This window comes from Furipterus horrens, unplaced genomic scaffold (genome assembly GCF_987537825.1).
Source record: "Furipterus horrens unplaced genomic scaffold, mFurHor1.1.pri manual_scaffold_6, whole genome shotgun sequence".
Taxonomy (NCBI): domain Eukaryota; kingdom Metazoa; phylum Chordata; class Mammalia; order Chiroptera; family Furipteridae; genus Furipterus; species Furipterus horrens.
This window is the reverse complement of record NW_028327176.1, coordinates 76,056,616-76,074,508: the sequence shown is the minus strand read 5'-3', so window position 1 is coordinate 76,074,508 and position 17,893 is coordinate 76,056,616. Positions and strand designations below refer to the sequence as shown.

Below are 17,893 nucleotides of genomic sequence, written 5' to 3'. Positions count from 1 at the left end.
TTGATTTTTATACATTGACTTTGCATCCTACAGCCTTAATAAACTCTTACTTTGCTGAGAATTTTTATCTGTAACAAACACTGGATTTTGAGGTGATTGTATGGTTTTTCTTATTTAGTTTCTCAATGTCGTGAATTACATTGATTGATTTTTGAATGTTTATTCATTCATCCTTGAATTCTGGAATAAATTCTACTTGGTCTTGATGCATTAACTTTTTATGTATCATTAGATTCAATTTGCTAAATTTTTGTTAAGAACCCTTACATTTATGTTCATGAAGAATATTAGTCTGTAGTTTTCTCCTTCTGGTGTTAGCATCAGGGTAATGCTGACTTCTTAAAATGTGTTGGGAAGTATACCCCTTTTCAATTTTCTGGAAGAGTTTGTGTAGAATGAGTATTATTTATTCTTTAAATGTTTAGTAAAAGTAGCCAGTGAGTCCATCTGGGCTTTAGGTTTTCTTCATGGGAAGGCTTTTAACTACAAATCTGATTTTTAAATAGCTATGTGGCTATTCACGTTATCTATATCTAGTTTGTATCCATCTCATCTAAGTTGTCAAGTTTATTGGCATCCATTTTTCATAATACTTGTTATCCTTTTAATGTCTGCAGGACCAGTGAGGGTGGTCCTTTTCCCATTCTGATACTGGAATTTCTCTTTCCCTCTTTTTCCTGATCAGTGAAGTTATAGGTTTATCAACTTTATTGAACTTCTCAAAGAACCAGTTTTGGGTTTAATTGAATTTCCCTGTAATTTTTTTTTCTGCTTTTATCTTTATTATTTCCTTTCTTCTGCTTGTTCTGGATTTGATTTGCTCTTTTTTCCCCCAGTTTTTTAAGGTGGAAACTTAACTCACAGTACTCATCTTTTTCAAATTTTCTAAATTTATATAATGGACATATCATGTTAGTATCACAGTACATTTATATAGTTTATAAATGTATAGTTTTTGTAGATATAAATTAAAAATTGTTTTCTGTTATCCTCACCCGAGAACCTGTTTATCATTGCTTTGAGAGAGAGAGAGATACATCAATGTGAGAGAGAAACATTGATCGGTTGCCTCTTGTACATACCCTGAACAGAACACGCAACCCAGGTATGTGCCCTGACTGGGAATCGAACCTGCAGCCTTTCAATTTATGGGGTGATGCTTCAACCAACTGAGCCACATCAGCCATGGCAAAGTAAGATGTTTTAATAATAGACATGCACATCAAAAAGTTTGGAGATCAGCAAAAGCATTTTTTGATTGGAGCAGAGACGTATCTTGGGAACACAGGGATGTAAGATTGGTGATGAAGTGTAGGATGGGGTGGCTGGAGCAGAGACAGGACGTTGACAGTTACCACCTTGGGGAAAACTCCGCAGCAGCATAGGGCAGCATCACAACACAGGTGGAGTCAGTAGTCAGACTGGCAGAGTTGTCATCTCAGCGGCCAGCACCAAATGCTCAGGACGGTTCTCTGAGTCAGTGGTAATGACAGATGTACAGCACCTGGTGCATAGTGGACACTCAAAACGTAATAGCTGATTCAAAACAAACATGTATGTTTTTATGAATTAGAGCTCATTAAACTGAAGGAACTGAATAGTACCAATCTTCTAAATACTGTGTGTCCTTTTTCTTAATTGTTATAGTTCTCCTTTCGCCATTTCTATCCCAGGTGGTAGGGTTTGGCCTTTCTTTTTGTTTTCTCAGATGGTTTTTAAGGAGTCAAAATCCTTTTGTCTACATATCCGGTGGACATTCCTTCACTGTCTTGTTAGGAGTTGCCTGCACTTCACCTGATCTGCCTCTCATGGTGCTCAGGACAGCATCCTGCTGGCGTAGCAGGAAGCAGTCCATTCAGAGCCTTCTGGAGCCTCCCAGAGTGGACAGCTGCTCCTGGGGCTCCACAAGCCCTTGTTAGTGGGTCACATCTTCAGTGAGTGATAGTAGCAATGGATACATGTGGGTGCCCTTCGCTCACTAACTTTGCAGGGTGGATGCTGCTATCCCCAAGCCCAAAGAGGTGGCTGGGACCCAGGTCTGCCACCAGCTGCACTCTTAATCCCCACATGGGTACTGTGAGAAGGTTGCATAGGCACAGACAGGCAGGAAAGCACTTGGAGGACCACCATGGCGATCCCATCACCCAGCCCTTTCAGAGCCGTCATTTGCTTGGCACAACCCCTTGAAAATCTTCAGCTGGAATGCAACAATAACAGCAATTCAACTTCATAATTGATCCTCATTTTTAAAATGTGTTGTCAGTTGTGATAGAATAAATAGTTTTATTGAAAATAACAGCTAACATTTCTAGAGAGCTGTGCTAGGCACTGAGGCCAGAGCTTTGCCTATCTCATTTAATCACTACAACAATCCACGTAGATAGTACTGTTTTCCCATTTTACAGATAATCAGGGTTGGAAACCCAAGTTCCACACTCCTTGGGTGACGCACACAGTCTCCTGCGTGCTTGACCAGACCCTGGTCCAGTTCATTTTTTCATATTCTCTCTTGATCTCGGTACTCCAGACTTGACGGCCTTCTTTTCCTCCTGTCTTCCTTCCTGCCACAGGGCCTTTGCGTGTGCCAGTCCCTGCCTGGCTGCACACCTCCCTCCTCCCAGCAGCTCCCTGCTTTTGCCTTCCCAACTCCATCTCCTCCTCTGGCTCACCTCTCTGGCACTCTGCTCTGTAGCCCATGTCTAGTCCCCCTTCCCTCTACTCTTGCGTTCCTTTTCCACTCTGTGGCTCTGGTCATAGTTAATGATGAATTCTTTGATTCATGTTTTCTCTCCCATTAAGCTATGAACTCCAGAGCACAGGGGCCATGTCTTTTTCTTTTAGCCTTCTTTGGAGTTCCTGGCAGCTGCATGAGCTGGATACACAGTAGGACTCACGTAGTTCTCATGGAAGGAGAGGATGAGTCTTGGAAAACGTGTGTATTGCCCACGGCAGACATCAGCGTCTTATCCTACCAGTTCCTTTGAGCCTGATCAGCCAGTCGGCCATGGAGCTGTGTATGCTGGCCGAGCCCTGGGCACACTGTCTGGTCCTCTGAGGTCAGGACACAGGGCCCACTGGCCCCACTAGCCCCACGGGCATCTGTGCTCTACTCCAGCTCAGCCAGCATCTGGAACATTTGCCTTCTGACTTACCGCTTTGCCCCACCACCTGTGTAGCGAGGTGGTGTGGTGCCGCTCTTGTGTGTGGCCAAGGTGCAGGTGGGTTAACCCCTGTGACATGCCGGAAGAGTACCTGGCCAGGATTTATTAAAGCTCCAGGTGATTCTCCTGTGCAGCCAGGATTAGGAGCTGGGTTAAGAGGCGTCTGGCCGAGTGTAGAAACCTCTTGGTGGAGCAGAGGGCCATGCAATGACGGATTATCCCACCTCTTTAGCTCAAGACTCTCAACCCACCTTTTAAAAAGTGGGAAGAGTGACTATATTGAGTTGAATGTGTTTGTCTTCAGAGAGTGTCAGTGTGGCTCCTGGACTCGGCCTCTAGCCACTGCAGTGTTTAGCTGTCGCTGAGCTTCACAAAGCATGGAGGCCAGAGTCCTGTCCTTGAGGTGTATCTGGAGTGCGGCCTGGCCGTGGGCATTCTGAAACCTCCAGGATGATTCCAGAAAACAGCAGGGGCTGAGAACCTCTGCGCCACTGTGCAAGGCCGAGGGCTGGGTGTGTGCGAGGAGCTGGGCTGCCTTCCCTTCATTCCTCGCCCACCTCACCCCACCCCACTCGTTTCCACCACTGGAGCACAGGAGGAAGCCCATGGGCCGCTTTGGAGTGAGGGCCTCACTTTCCTTAGCTCAGTGTTCCTGAACTTGGCTGTATATTAGGACTACTGGGGAATTTTCAAAAATTCCAAAGCCCAAGCCACTCCCCAGACTAATTAACCACAGCACTAGGGTGGGACACAGGTGGCAGCCATTTCTGAAGCTGCTCCCAAAGGGATTCCAAAATGTGCAGACAAGTCTGAGACCCACTGCTGTATTCTCGGCTGTGTCCTTGGTTCAGAACAGAGCACACACCCCCGTCTCCACACGCTGCTGCCCCAGGTGCTGTGTATGCAGGCTGTTTCTTCTCCTCTGTTGCGTTTCCTTTCATTTCTTTTCTTTTCTTTCCTTTTTCCTTCCTCTTTTTATAAAGAATTCTTTGATGTTATTGTTGTTGTTGTTTTTGTATTTTAGAGCAATATTAGTCTTTCAGAAAAATTAATGTACAGAGGGATCCCCCCACACAGTTTCTCCTGTTAGTAACATCTCACGTAAGTGTGGCGTCTCTATTATGATTGACGAGCCATTCATGAAACATTATTAACTGAAGTGTGCTGTTTAAATTAGGGTTCACTCTTTGTGTTATATATTCTGTGTGTTTTAATAAATGTGTGACAGTATCTCTCTACCACCGGAGTCTCACACAGAGCAGTTCACTGCCCTAAAAATCCTCTGTGCTCCACCTGCCACTCCCCCCTCCCCACCCTCGCCCCTGCAACCACCAGTCGCTTACTGTCTGTATAGTTTTGCCTTTTCCAGATGTCGTATAGTTGGAATCATTACAGTAGGTAACCTTTTCAGAGGCTTCTTTCACTTAGTAATGTGCACTGGAGGTTTTCCCATGTCTTTTCATAGCCTGATAGCTTATTTCTTTGAATTGATCAATAATACTCCATTGTCTGGATCAACCAGTGTGTTTATCCATCACCTACTGAAGGACCTCTTGGTTGCCTTGAAGTTTTGACAATTATGAATAAAGTTGCTATAAACATCTATGGGCAGCTTTTTATGTGGACATGTGTTTTCAACTCCTTTGGGGAAGATACCAAGGAGCACAGAGCTGGATCATATGGTGAGCCTGTGTTTAGTTTTATAAGAAACTGCCAGACAGTGTTCGAAAGTGGCTGCACCATTTCACATTCCCACCAGCAATGAATGAAAAGTCCTGTTGCTCCACATCCTGCCAGCATTTCGATGTCTTCTGCTTCATTTTATTCCTGAGATCAGGAATATTCCAGTGTTTCAGGTTCAGAAATCCAAAGCGTGAGAGAACCTGGTAGGCTGTGCATTCAGGGGCATCACTGGGAAGCTCTCTGGTTGAATCTAAATTTGTCTCAAACTCTTGCTTTCTAAACCTGGGATGGTGATCTGCTACTGCCTTCCTGAGTCACACTGAGAGGGTTCCATCCTTCACAACAACCCAAGCATGCACAACAAGGTGGCAAAGTGAGGAAGCAGTTGCCTGGGGTTGAGACGTAATAGCTGGGCCTCTCACAACCATTCTGGACCATGAGGTGCCCTTGAGAAGGAGAAGCACATACTGAAACTGGCAGAGCAGAAGGTGGGCACCCAGGAGCCTATAGATCAGTCAGGTCCCTGCACCAGTGTGGCCCACCCACCTCTGGACATCTTTTTTATCAAAGAGAATTAAAATCTAGCTTATTTAAGCCCAGGCAGGTTTTTTGTTTTGTTTTTGGTCTCTCTGTTATTTGCAGCTGAACCTAAATCTAGCTGATATGAGTTGTTCAGTGGTTTGGCACAGTGCAAGTCTGTCCCACACACAGCGAGGACCTGGAGTGCTCACTCTGTTAGGTGACACCAGGTAGCAGTGTGAGTTACAGAGGGCAGAAGAGAGGAGAGGTGGCCTGGGGACGGCACTACTCACCCTGTACACACCCTCACTCCCATGAATAAACAGACCAGGGGCTGAGAGAGGCCCCTGGTGTATGTGTGAATGGGGGCGTGTGCAGGGTGTGTATGTGTGTGTGTGTATGTGGTGGGTGGATGTATGGGTGTATATGGGGGTGAGTGCAGGCTGAGTTACACGGGCAGGGAGAGAGGGTGTGGGGGCACCAAAGGGAGGGCCTTGTCTCAGGAGGAATAGGGAGAAAAGGGAAAATGAAGAAGCCCTTGGGGTGGGTTACACAGCAGGCAAGAACCAAAAATATGTTCCAAAAGAAAGTGGGTATAGCAAATCTAAAGAAGGAGCCAATGGGGGTGAGAGGCCAGGAGCAGGGAGTAGGTCAGAACGTGTCAAGGTCCTGCTAGACGCCAGCTCTCTGCTATGAGAGAAACCATCACTGTAGTTGTGCCAATGAAACATGCACACTTTTAAAATACGGACTTGTTAGGATTTTGTCTTTTTCACCATGTCACATCACTCCCTCCCCACATGACCAGCTGCTGCCTTTGCCCTGCATTCCTGCCCCAGTCTCAAGGCAGCTAGTCCCCCCTCCCTGGGCCTTGCACCCCCCCTGGCACCCTGGGATCCCTGCTGGACCTGAAGGGGGGAACTGTGTGCTGACCTCAGGTCCCTGCAGGCTCTTCCTTCTGTCTGTGACGTTGCCTTGTCACCCTGGCCACCCTTCTCCCGTACCATTTTAGCACCCAGCATGGTTTGTGTGCTTATTTGTCCTGTGCACTGACTCCCCACCAATTCATTAGCTCCATGAGACCGGGACCTCTCTCTTTCATTCATCACTGAGCCCCTAGCATTTAGAACAGCAACTGGTGTTCACTTACCGTTTATTGAATGAATAAAACTTTAAATGACTAAGGCTAAATCAATGATATTAAAATTTAACTAGGAAAGTGCAAAGGGAAGTTAAGTAATTAGAGTTTAGAGGATAAGACGATAGGTTTCTAAGCCTCCTCTCAACGTGGAAAGCCCTACACTCTAGTTAGGATTGCTGCTCTGTCTGATGGGTTGGCAGGCCCATTGCCTTTAGAAATAGCCCCGGCCCCCTTCAGGCTGAGGCAGTGGAGCCCCGCCCCTGGACGTCCAGGGACGTGTATGGTTTTCCCATTCCATCTGCAGCTGTGCCAGGAGAAAGCAGTGTTACGTGAACTAGCAGCTTCTTCTGAGGCACAGATGGAAAAGCCACTCTTATTTGAGGCCTGGTTCTATTCTTCTCCTGCCTTCCTTCAAAGCCTCGGTTCCATCCCAGGAGAGCCACCAAAGGGATGCTTCCAGACCCTCAGCCTCTAACCAGAGCCCAGCTGTGTGGGCCGTTAGCACTGGCAGCGAAGGCAGCACAGGCCAGTCGGTCCCCCGGGGACTCACCTCAGATGACTGCAGTGGGCGTGAAGAATCTGAGGGAGATGGAGCTGGCAGCTCCGTGCCTGAGTTTTCTTCTGTGTCAGCTCTCCAGAAAACCCTCACTCGGGACAAATAGTGCTCAGGAAAAGCTGAGCGCATGGCCTACTTATGGGCGCAGCGTTAATTATGGGCTCTCTGGTGCCTGTCATCACTTAGCCAACTTCTGGGGATGGGATGAGGACTGATTTATCCCAAGGCACCCCAGGCCCCTTTCTCTGAAAGTGCTCCTGACACGTCAGCCTGGGTCAAGCTGCACTGTGGAGTAGCTACTGTGTAGGAATAGGGACAGGGATAATGCCAGGTTCCAGGCTTGAGGTCAGAGGGACCGGTGCGGCTGCTTTTGGGGGTTTAGAGCAGCAGAAGCACCATTGTGGGCCCCACACAGCACCCTTTGGGGTCTGACATCACTGGCAGGATGTTCTGGCCCAGCTGGGCCTCCCAGGACCTCGCCCCAGCTTGATTCTCTTTCCATACTTGTCTTCTCCTCCCTGGAAAGTTCATGGGCCGCCCACATATGCGTGCATGTACGTGCACCGTCCCCAAGGGCCCTGGTAAACGGCTCTCTCTGGTGGAGTCACATTGTGTTTTGCAGACTTCATTCTTCCCAGCTCATTTGTGAAGCAGGCAAGGGGTATCATTACCGTTCTCTTACTTGTTAAGTTGCCCAAAAGGAAAAAAACAAACAAACAAGGAAAGTTTTTCCTCCTCCAAGAATCTAATTACCTGCTGGGTGAGCCCGGACCCATATACATTTCCAAAGAGAGAGACACTCGATGCCACCAAAGCAATGTCCTTGGATGGGACTCAGAGACCCTCTGCCCGCCACTCCACTGGCTGCTGGCTCTGTAGCTGGACTGGACTGTGGCCAAAACGTTGCAGTGAGTTTAAGCTACTTGATTACTTGCCTTGGCCTCTGGACATGCCTGTCTGTCTTTGTCACTTCTGTCCCTGTGCAAGGCATGTGCTTTCTTTCCTGTTACCTATGCCATGTTTCTTACATTACTTTCTTGCCTCTGAGCAGGCTCTGTACTTTTTACCTGCTTGGGTTTTTGCATGAACACACCCTTGTATTCATTTATCTGTCTGGCTTCTCTCCCTCCTACTCTCTGGGATCCCTGAGGTCAAGGTCTCTACTGAGTCACCTTTATATTCTTAGCACCTGGCATGATTCCCCCACAGGTGGGATGCAGGGAGGTGGGCCCTTAGGAGGGAGCACCCACCATCCAATGACGAAGCTTTGAGGATACACCGCTAACGCACCCAGGCCAGCTTCCAGGTTCTTGATCCAGCACCTCATTCATTGTCAAGTTCTGCATTTGTGTTCTGACACTACCAGCTTATTTTGTGACCTGTTTTCAATTTCGCTCTTAGCCATGCACTACTTGGTCAGGTTTGTTTAGGATTCTCCCCTTCTTTTCATCCTTCTGCTTCCTCCACTGCACCTCTGATTGGGCACGGAGATGTCGTGTGCAGAGGATGTTGTAGCATTTCACCTTTAGGAAACACGCCTAGCCACACAGTTTTTATTTTCTGTTTTCCTTTTCTGAAAATGTCCTTAAATAATCTGACTAAAGCAAAGGCCCTGAGTATGTAAGGTTTTCCCCTTTGTTGATGTGGTCAGATTCTCAGTCATGTTTTGTAAACTGGTCCAGAGAAGATGGTGCTCACAGCGCAAGCTTGCTGAGAAGACAGCAGCAGGGATGGTGGGCCTGGGAAACCTGGGAAACCTGTACGTCGCAGCAATGATAACGGCCCTCTGTGACGGGGAGGCTGGGGCACTGAGGCGGTGTCTTCTGAGGCTTGCAGCTTTGAGGCTTCTGTTTCAGGGCTCCTCATCTAGCTCAGCTCTGAGCAGCTCAGTGCCCTGATGGCTGCCTGACGGAGGTGATCAGGGCACCTTCACCCAGGCCCCTGCATATCAAGGCGGCCATAGCTTAAAGCTCACAGAATAAAAGTCTAGGTTCCCAAAGCTCCAAGGAGTGTCTGAAAACCATTGGGTGCTTTATCTCTCCAGATGATACCTGTGCCACAGAATGCAGAAACGGGTCCCCTCCGGCCAAGGGTGTCTCTCCCAGCCCCTCCCCTGGGAGTAGTGGACCCTCTCTTCCTCTGCCTGCTCTAACCTTGCCTTCCCTTGCCTGACAGGTGACGACAAGCACATGTGGTGCCCCTCGCTGCGAGAAATCATGGAGGCATTTCACGGTCTGGGTGCCCACAGCCCAGCTTTGTACCTGCTGGGGCCCTCACAACACAATGACAGGTGAGTACGTCCCCTTCCTCACATCCTCTCTCCTTTGTTCACCAGGTGCTGGCCTCAGTTCAGACCCATCAAAGTACATACTGTATGTTAAATAGGGGCAGGTTTTTTTCATACCAATTACACCTCAGTACAAATGTTAAGAAACAAAACAAAGTATCACACACACCCCAAAATAAGAAACATTCTTCTAAAAATATATTCATTCTAGGAAATATTAATTTAAAGTATTTCCTATTGTACAAATGTAGTGCAACTGTCCATTCATTGCACAGAGCTACTGATTAATTATTTGTGAAATGATCCTCAGCTCAGTCAGCATTTAAGTTAGAAAAAGAAAGATTTCCTCTGATTTTTAGATAAAATTATGTACATTTTTCTTTTTTACCCGGGTTAACAAATTTTTTATTGTATGTTTTTTGTATTACCATTTATCCTCCTTATGCCCCCCTCCCCTCCCACCCCACAGTCACTACACTCTTGTCCATGACCATGAGTCCTTTTTCCTTTTTGCTCAATCCCTCCACCCTGTAACTCCCTGCAGAGCTGTTAGCCTGCTCTCTATCTATGAGTCTGTCTCTATTTTGCCAGTTAATTCAGTTTGTTCATTAGATTCCACATGTGAGTGAAATCATATGGTACTTGTCTTTCTCTGACTGGCTTATTTCATTTAGCGTAATGTTCTCCAGGTCCATCTATGCTGTTGTAAAGGATAAAATTTTCTTCTATTTTACAACTGAGTAGTATTCCATTATGTGAATGTCCCATAGTTGTTTTATCCACCCATCTACCGATGGGCACTTGGACCACTTCCGGACCTTGGTAATTGCAAATAATGCTGCAATGAACATAGGGGTGCTTATATTCTTTCAAATTAGTGTTTCAGATTTCTCCAGATAAATTCCCAGAAGTGAAATTTCTGGGTTATGAGGCAGTTTCATTAAAAGGTCAAATAAACAATTTAACTTTACACTTAAAGGAACTTGAAAAAGAACAACAAAGCCCAAAGTGAATAGAAGGAAGGATATAATAAAGATCAAAGCACAAATAAATGAAATAGAATCTAAAAAAAGGGGGGGGGGCATAAAAGATCAATGAATCCAAGGGCTGGTTCTTTAAAAAGATAAACATGACTGACAAACCTTTGACCAGACTCAATAAGAAAAAACGAGAGAGGACCCAAATAAATAAAATCAGAAATGAAAGAGGAGAAATAACAATTGACACCAAAGAAATACAAATGATTATAAGAAAATAATATCAACAGTTGTGCCAAATAATTGGACAATGTGGATGAAATGGATAAATTCCTAGAAATATACAATCTTCCAAAACTAAATCAGAAAGAATCAGAAAATCTGGATAGACAGATTATACCTAATGAAATGGAAGCAGTAATCAGAAAACTCCCAACAAAGAAAAGTCCTGGACCAAATGGCTTCACAGGTGAATTTTGCCAAACATTCTGAGAAGAATTAACACTTGTCCTTCTCAAACTTTTCCAAAATACTCAAGAGGAGGGAAGACTCCCAAGCTCACTTTACAAGGCCAGCATTATCCTAATTCCAAAACCAGGTAAAGACACTACAAAAAAGAAAAATAAAGGCCAATATTCCTGATGAACATAGATTGGAAAATCCTCAACAAAATATTAGCAAACCAAATACAGCAATGCATCAAAAAGATAATACACCATGACAAAGTGGGATTTATTCCAGGAATTCAAGACATTTGCAAATCAATAAATGTGCTGCACCGTATAAACAAAAAGAAGGATAAAAACCACATGATCATATCAATAGATGCAGAAAAAGAAGTTGATAAAATCCAGCACCTCATTTATGATTTAAAAAAAAAAAATTCTCAGCAAAGTGGGAGTAGGGGGAACATACCTAAGCATTTTTTTTTAAGTAAAAAAAAGTTACTGAACTTGCGGTAGCCCACGTGGTGAAGCCCTGAGTCTGAGGGAATTAAAGAACAATCCCACGCAAGTACTTGAGAATCTTAAGTGTATGAACTACCAGGCTCCCAGACCTGGGGATAAAGAAAAAAAAACAGGCATGATATGTCTTCCTGATTTGGTTGACATCTCTTCCTGCCCCTTCCTGCTCAGAGCCCTTGCTGCCCCACCTCTTCCAAGACATGTCCCAATCTTTTCAGGCCATCTCCAGGCCTCTTGTCTGGCTCACACTTAATATCAACTCATGGCCACAGTTGTATGTGTGATTTCCACAATGCTTGATTTTGTTTTGTGAGTGTACCCTTTGTGCACTGGGCTACAGATATGCTAATATGTAAAGGATGGATCCTGCCCTCTAGGAAAAAAACCATACAATAATACATCAGTGATGGCTGTTGGGTGGATGGTGACTAGATCTGGCTTATAAAAACCTTACATATCATTAGCTTGTTCTACAAGTTATAACACATCTAAACTCTTTCTTGAGAATTCTTTCAGAATTTGGTTTCAGATCCAACAGAGCATTTAGAACCCTGAACAGGCTGTTACATGGGAGCCCCCACCTCCTACAGACAGTCGTCGTCCCAGGTGTCCAACCCCCTTCCTTTGCTGAGGTGGGAAGATGTTCATCTAGGGGGAAGGGCCAAGCTTTCTAAAGAACCTGCTCCACGACTGTGTTTAGTAATTGTCTGCCAAACCAAACCACACTAGCTGTGCTAAAAATACTCCACATGCTCCAGCCCTCCCCACCCTCAGGGTTCCATATCTGCTGTAATAAGCCACTTTCCCCTTCCCAAACATGGAGCTGCAGTCACTCCACCATCTAGGATGAGTCAGGAAAGAATTATATCCAGAAAACATGCATATCAGAAGTGGTGTGCAGTGCTGTGGGGTTCAGAAGAGCCACTTCTAACTTCTGATGAGCCTTTGGTGTCCACTTGGAAAGTGGGAGGTGGCTCTGGAGACCTATAACCACTTAATGCACAAAGCACTCTGCAAAGAGCCACTCCCCTCTCCCCTCTGTGGCTTCCTGCCACGTATACTTTAGGAGAAACCCACCATGTTTGGAGGCTACAGGAGGCAGGCAGGTGGGCACATTTCATCTCAAATACCTGGGAACACAAACCCCCAGCATTTAGACTTCCAATTTTACCAGGGACAGTTAGCCCTGTGCAGGAGGCAGGCAGAGCCACGTTGTCCTCAGGCCAGGCCCAGAGTGCCACCAGAGCTGCTCGGTGACAGCTCTGCTTCTTTCCTTGGGCCCCACACCTTGGGCTTGCTGTTCACACCATTTCCCAAGAGGGTTTTGAACTGGCTGCAAGGAGCTGGCGATGGCTACAAGGGTGATTTCCCTGTCACAACACTGTAAGAGCAGGCTGGGACCGCCTGCCAAACCACTAGACCTGGGAGGTTTTTTCTGCCTGGACATAGCCTCCTTTAGAGAAGCAACCATGTCCTGGACACATTCCTATGACTCAGGGGGGCACGAGTGGTGAAGATGCTCAGGTGTGTTTCCTGGGAGGCTGACTGGCTGCTCTGATTGGGGAAGCTCTGAAAGTCATGAGGCGGGAGGATGATGCATCTAGGGTGTTCAGGAGCCAGCTTCCAGCATCTCCTCCACCAAGGATGTGATTCTCATGGATGTATGGGCCACAAGAGCGAGTGCATGGCAGGCTGCCTTCTCCCCACCACGCTCCTCATTTTGTTCCTGAACAGACTCACAGGAGGCTTGTCCTGTGCCAGGTGGGTCCACATCAGGCACATCTCTGTCGACTTCCAGGGATGTCCCATCTAGGGGTCCCCTGGCAGAACAGATGGATCTCCTGCAGGGCCCCTACAGAGCCTCGTGATGGCCAAGGCTGGGCAGTTCGTGTGCGTGGCCCCATGACTTGCCGACTTTCCAGTTGCTATGAGAAATTCAGGTCTTCCACCACCTGTTCTTAATCTCAAATTTCCTTAAAGCCCATCACCATCTTATGGAGAGCTTCAAGACTTCCTTTCAGAAAGACACAGCCTTTCTGCAGTGAACACGTGCGAATGGTCTGATGTCCACCTATTACAAAAGGAGTAGCCCTCTGTCAGGAATGAGGCTGGGATGGTGAAGACAGGCTGTTTGGGGTGGGGGGAACAGGGGAAGGGGGACCAGACCATTGGCACTGAATAAGAGCTCCGGCATCCTCAGAGGAGGCTGTGCCACCTGGCTACGTGGTCTCACCTGGGAGAGAGGGGAGGCCCTCAGGTAGCCATGGCTGGTCCTCCAAAGCCACTTCTGATTACAAAGCCCAGCTAAAGAGCCCTGGTCAGGTACACAGGACTGGCCTCGAAAGACCAACAAACCTGCTGCTGTTGCCCAGTGCTGGAAGCCTTCCTCCACTTGATCCTCTGAAAGTTAAATTGGTACAGTGCCCGAACAGGTAAATAAATGACAATCCATTGAAAGGGCATGCTGTTAGTAACTGGCTCCCTTGGGACAGTAATTCTATCCAGGTAAAGTTTGTCTTTCCCTCCCTTTCCATTAGCTCAGCATTGATTCCTCAGCTGCCGTAGAGCAGAGCTGACAGGTCTGGCTCGGCCTGGGCATTGCAGAATTCAGGGAGAGAGCGCCCTGCTGGCAGCCTGCTGGTGGGGCTCGGAGGGCAGGGCCTTCAGAGCAGCGCTTGGTCACTTGGTCATGGTGGTGGCAGTGCCCACACACTTCCTCAGCCTCCTCCTACTGAGAATGTCAGAGCACTGTATAGATAGTAACTAGTATTTTTTTCAACCCTTGGGAAAAACAAATATGGAAACTGAGTTGACACACCCTCTTAAGATTACTCAGTGAGTGTAGAACAGTGTTGTTGTGACCCAGACTCCAGCTCCTGGATGCTGCTCACAGGGCTGTGACCTAGCCAGCCAAGGACAGGGACTGAGGGGCATCACAGCTGAAGCTGCTTTGCTCATGCAATCACATCAGCTCGCTCTTAACCTCCTGAGTGCAGAAGGGAAATGGGTTGTTAGGTTGTGAATTCCTGTGTTCCATGGCCCCCTGCTGTGAGCAGCCTGGAGGCCTCAGGATTAGCTGATGCTGCACCCCAGAATAGCAGTCACAGACTCCACGGTTCAGTCAGGTGGGTCCTCAGAAGGTCAGGGAGTGGAGGAACCCACCATATTGTCTGCTATTCCCAGGAGAGGCAGCACAGGGAAGTGGTGGCTGGCTGCGCACACTCCAGGCGGCTGTCCCCCTCTTCAGGGGGTACCGGGATTCCCTCCCAAAGATGAGAGGGCTCAGTCACAGCCATACTTCCCTCCCCAGCTGGGAGAAGAAGTCACCAGCTCCCATGTGCAGCACTCCAACTCCCTCAGGCAGCAGCAAACCCCCTGAAGACCCACTGCTCCCAGCACAGGCACAAAGCCCACTTGATGCCCCACCTTTTGGGAAATCTGAAAGCACCCCTCGCATGCTCGCCTACCCTGTGCGTCCTTACAGGCTGCTATAGCTGCAACTTCTATCTTACCAACACAGCCACGCATGCCCATATGCAAGTGCCAGCCTCACCCACTTCCCTGGCTCAAGGACACGCTAAGATCTGGAAGAACAGCAGAACCCAGTCCTAGCCTGTCGCCCCCAACTTTGGTTTGTGGGCATCAACTTCCATAGGGCTAGACAAGGATCTCTCCTTCTTTCCCTCCAAGAAGCAGCACAGTGCCGAGTCAAGAAGAGTGGAGGCCTTTCCCTGGGCTGTGTAGGGGTGGTGGTGGCCATTACTATCAGCAATGTTGTCATCATTAGTATCTTCATTTATTGAGACCCACTGCTAGCTGAACTCCAGGCTCATTAACTAGAGTGGAAAAGTGGGTGAGACACAAAGGGAGCCTCATCATAAACTCACTTCGCTTACTTGAAATCAACAACATACAGTTGGCCACAGAGAGAATATCCATCCAGTGAGCATGTGCCTAGGAAACTTGTGCAAAGGGCAGTGTTACCCTGCTTTCTCTGAAGCATTGTGCCACCCTGAGCGTGTCTCTAGTCTTTAAAGAGGTTTTGTTTTTAATATGACCCCAGCCTCTAACTTCATCTAGGCTCACGCAGATCTGCTCCCTCACTGGGGAAACAGTGTCTCTGTTGGGCTTACCAGTAGACGGTGTGTTAGTGTGACACCTTTGGAGGGTTCTCAAAGATCATTTTTGCTCTGATTTTCACCTAACTTACTGATTTTGGAAGCTACAGAATAGTGTACTTTTCGGAGCATGCAGTCACCACCCCTGGATGGACAAACTTTTTGAGGAAGACTTTTTGGGGGCAATGAAGTATGATTTTCTGGTTTCCAAGTCCCAGAAGACTACAGCTGGATGCCTGAGCAAAATGGTAGCTGTCAAGCTGGCCTGCGTGGCCAAGAGTGATCTGCAGACATGGTGGGATGTCACTTCCAAGGTTAGGTGTGGAAGGCTACAGCTTCTCTCCCAGGCATTCTCACTTGCTTTAGGGGAAGCAGGCTGCCATATTGAGGAGCCCTATGGAGAGGTAAGGAACTGAGGCCACTGACAATGTGAGTGAGCTTAGGAGCAGCTTCCCCTGCCCAGCCACACCTGAGACAACAGCAGCCCTGTCCCCCAAACATCTTGCGGACAACTTCCTGAGAGGCCCTGAGCCAGAACCACTGAGCTGAGTTGCTCCTGGATTCCCAACCCTCAGAAACTACATGAGATAATAAATGTTGTTTTTAAGCCTCTGCACCTGGCGGTAATTTGTTATGCAGCAGTGCAGACCAGCACACACGGGGTCCAGGCTGAGTAGATTATCCCTGGGCCCATGTTGTTGAGCAAGTGAGGCCCCCTCTCTGCTCAGTTCTTCCATGATGCCCATTCCTCTTGTTTCCTTCCCTTTGTCTTGCCTTAGAGTGCTTAAAAGTGAGGCTAGCCTGAGCCAGGGGGAGCAGCAGGACACCCCCCAGGAGACCGCCTTGGACATCAGCCTGAGCTACATCTATAAGGTGAGTCAAATGGCTGTTTCTGCTCACAACTCAGACCTACTCAGCAGGTTAGTTCAGTGAGTCCCATCAAGCACCACTGCAGGCACCAGAGGGGCCGCCAGCACTGACGCTGTGGAACGCTCACACTCCCCATGTCATTACCTCCCACCTGCCGACCCCACAGGACCTGGCCTCTGGCCTCATTGCTTGTTTGTCTCAGCTCTCACCCAACTTGGCCAAGGGGCTCACAGTGCCGACCCCTCCTGCCTGCCCTGTCTCCCAGGAAGGCCATACTGCCCTAGTGCTCTCTCTGCTCTCCAGTTCCTGACACTGTGTGCCCTAGCGCAGCCAGGGGCCACCACTGATGGGAACCTCTTGGACCTGATTGAGCTGCTGTGCAGAGCTGGCCTGGATGTGGGGCTGCGCCTGCTGCCCAAGACAGACCTCCAGCAGCTCCTGCTCCTGCTCCTCGAGAATATCCAGGAATGGCCAGGAAAGGTACACTGAGCCACTGGGCCCAGCCCTAGCCCAGCCTCCTCTATAGGGTCCCGAGTTATCCTTAGCATGCCCTAGATGGGGATGGCACTGCTCCAAGGTCCTGAAGTCACTGGAATGCCAGGAACATCCCTCCTGTCCCTGGCCTTCATGACCGGCACTCACCCTCCTGAAGTGGGCTGGTGGAGAGCTCAGGGTGGATGGTGACCCCCTCCCCTGCCCACTGTGGTGTCCCCACAGCTCCAGCAGTTGTGCTGTGCCCTGAGCTTGGTGTCGGATCACCACCACAACCTGCTGGCGCTTGTGCAGCTCTTCCTGGATGTGACCTCCCGTAGCAGGTGGGTGCTCCTGCACCTCTGCCTCTTCCCTCTGACACTCATCCCACCCTGACAGGGGGGCTGTGGGGATCCAGAACCATTCCCATCAGTCCCAGCAGACCTCCCACTCTCAAGAATCTCTAAAACCCAGGAGAAAGAACTAAAAATACAACTCACTAATGAGTTCATTACGAATGAATAAAGCCTAATTTTCTTACCATGGTTTTATTAGCAAAACAATTGTCTTGCACAATTAGCTTGTGACTGCAGGGGGTCCTGCCCTCTGTTTTTTTGCTGCTCCCTCCCCAGTCTTTGGTGGGGGGTTCCTTCTTGACATTCAGACCTCAGCTGCATTATGCCCCCCCATCATCCCCCCTCCCACCCACTGTCCACACTGTCAGTTTATCATTCTGTTTTATTTTCTGCACAGCATTGATCTCTGCCCAAAATGATCTTACTGTTTGTTTCCTTGTTCATGGCTGCCTCTCTTCCATGTTTCTTACCTCTAGGAGAGCAGGTCCCTTATCTGGGTCACTCCATATCACCCCCATGTAGAACAGTGCTTGGCATGCTATTGACTGAGGTGAACAAACTCAGCCCTTGGGGAGATAAGACCCATCTGCTAGACTGGGCCTCTGTCTTTTGTCTCCTCCTTCCTTCTCCCACTTTAGGCCACAGTCTCAGGGGATTCATTGCCCTTCCCTGAGCAGACCACTCCCCAGCTCCTCTCCTCCTGGCTGGTCCATTTGCAACTCCTCCCACCTAAAATGACGCCCCTTCCCACCCTTCCAACTAGGCCTGTCCTGGAGCCCACCTCAGAAA

The 17,893-nt window shown here is 48.2% G+C and overlaps 1 protein-coding gene across 1 annotated transcript in view; it reads left to right on the top strand.

The window, feature by feature from the left end:
- Window positions 1-17,893, top strand: part of FAM178B (family with sequence similarity 178 member B) — a 91,744-nt gene that overhangs the window by 34,687 nt on the left and 39,164 nt on the right. The window contains exons 6-9 of the mRNA XM_090280764.1: window positions 9,236-9,350; window positions 16,187-16,280; window positions 16,581-16,757; window positions 16,995-17,092. Of these exons, the coding sequence (XP_090136890.1) occupies window positions 9,236-9,350; window positions 16,187-16,280; window positions 16,581-16,757; window positions 16,995-17,092 (484 nt within the window). The remainder of the gene's footprint in view (window positions 1-9,235; window positions 9,351-16,186; window positions 16,281-16,580; window positions 16,758-16,994; window positions 17,093-17,893) is intronic.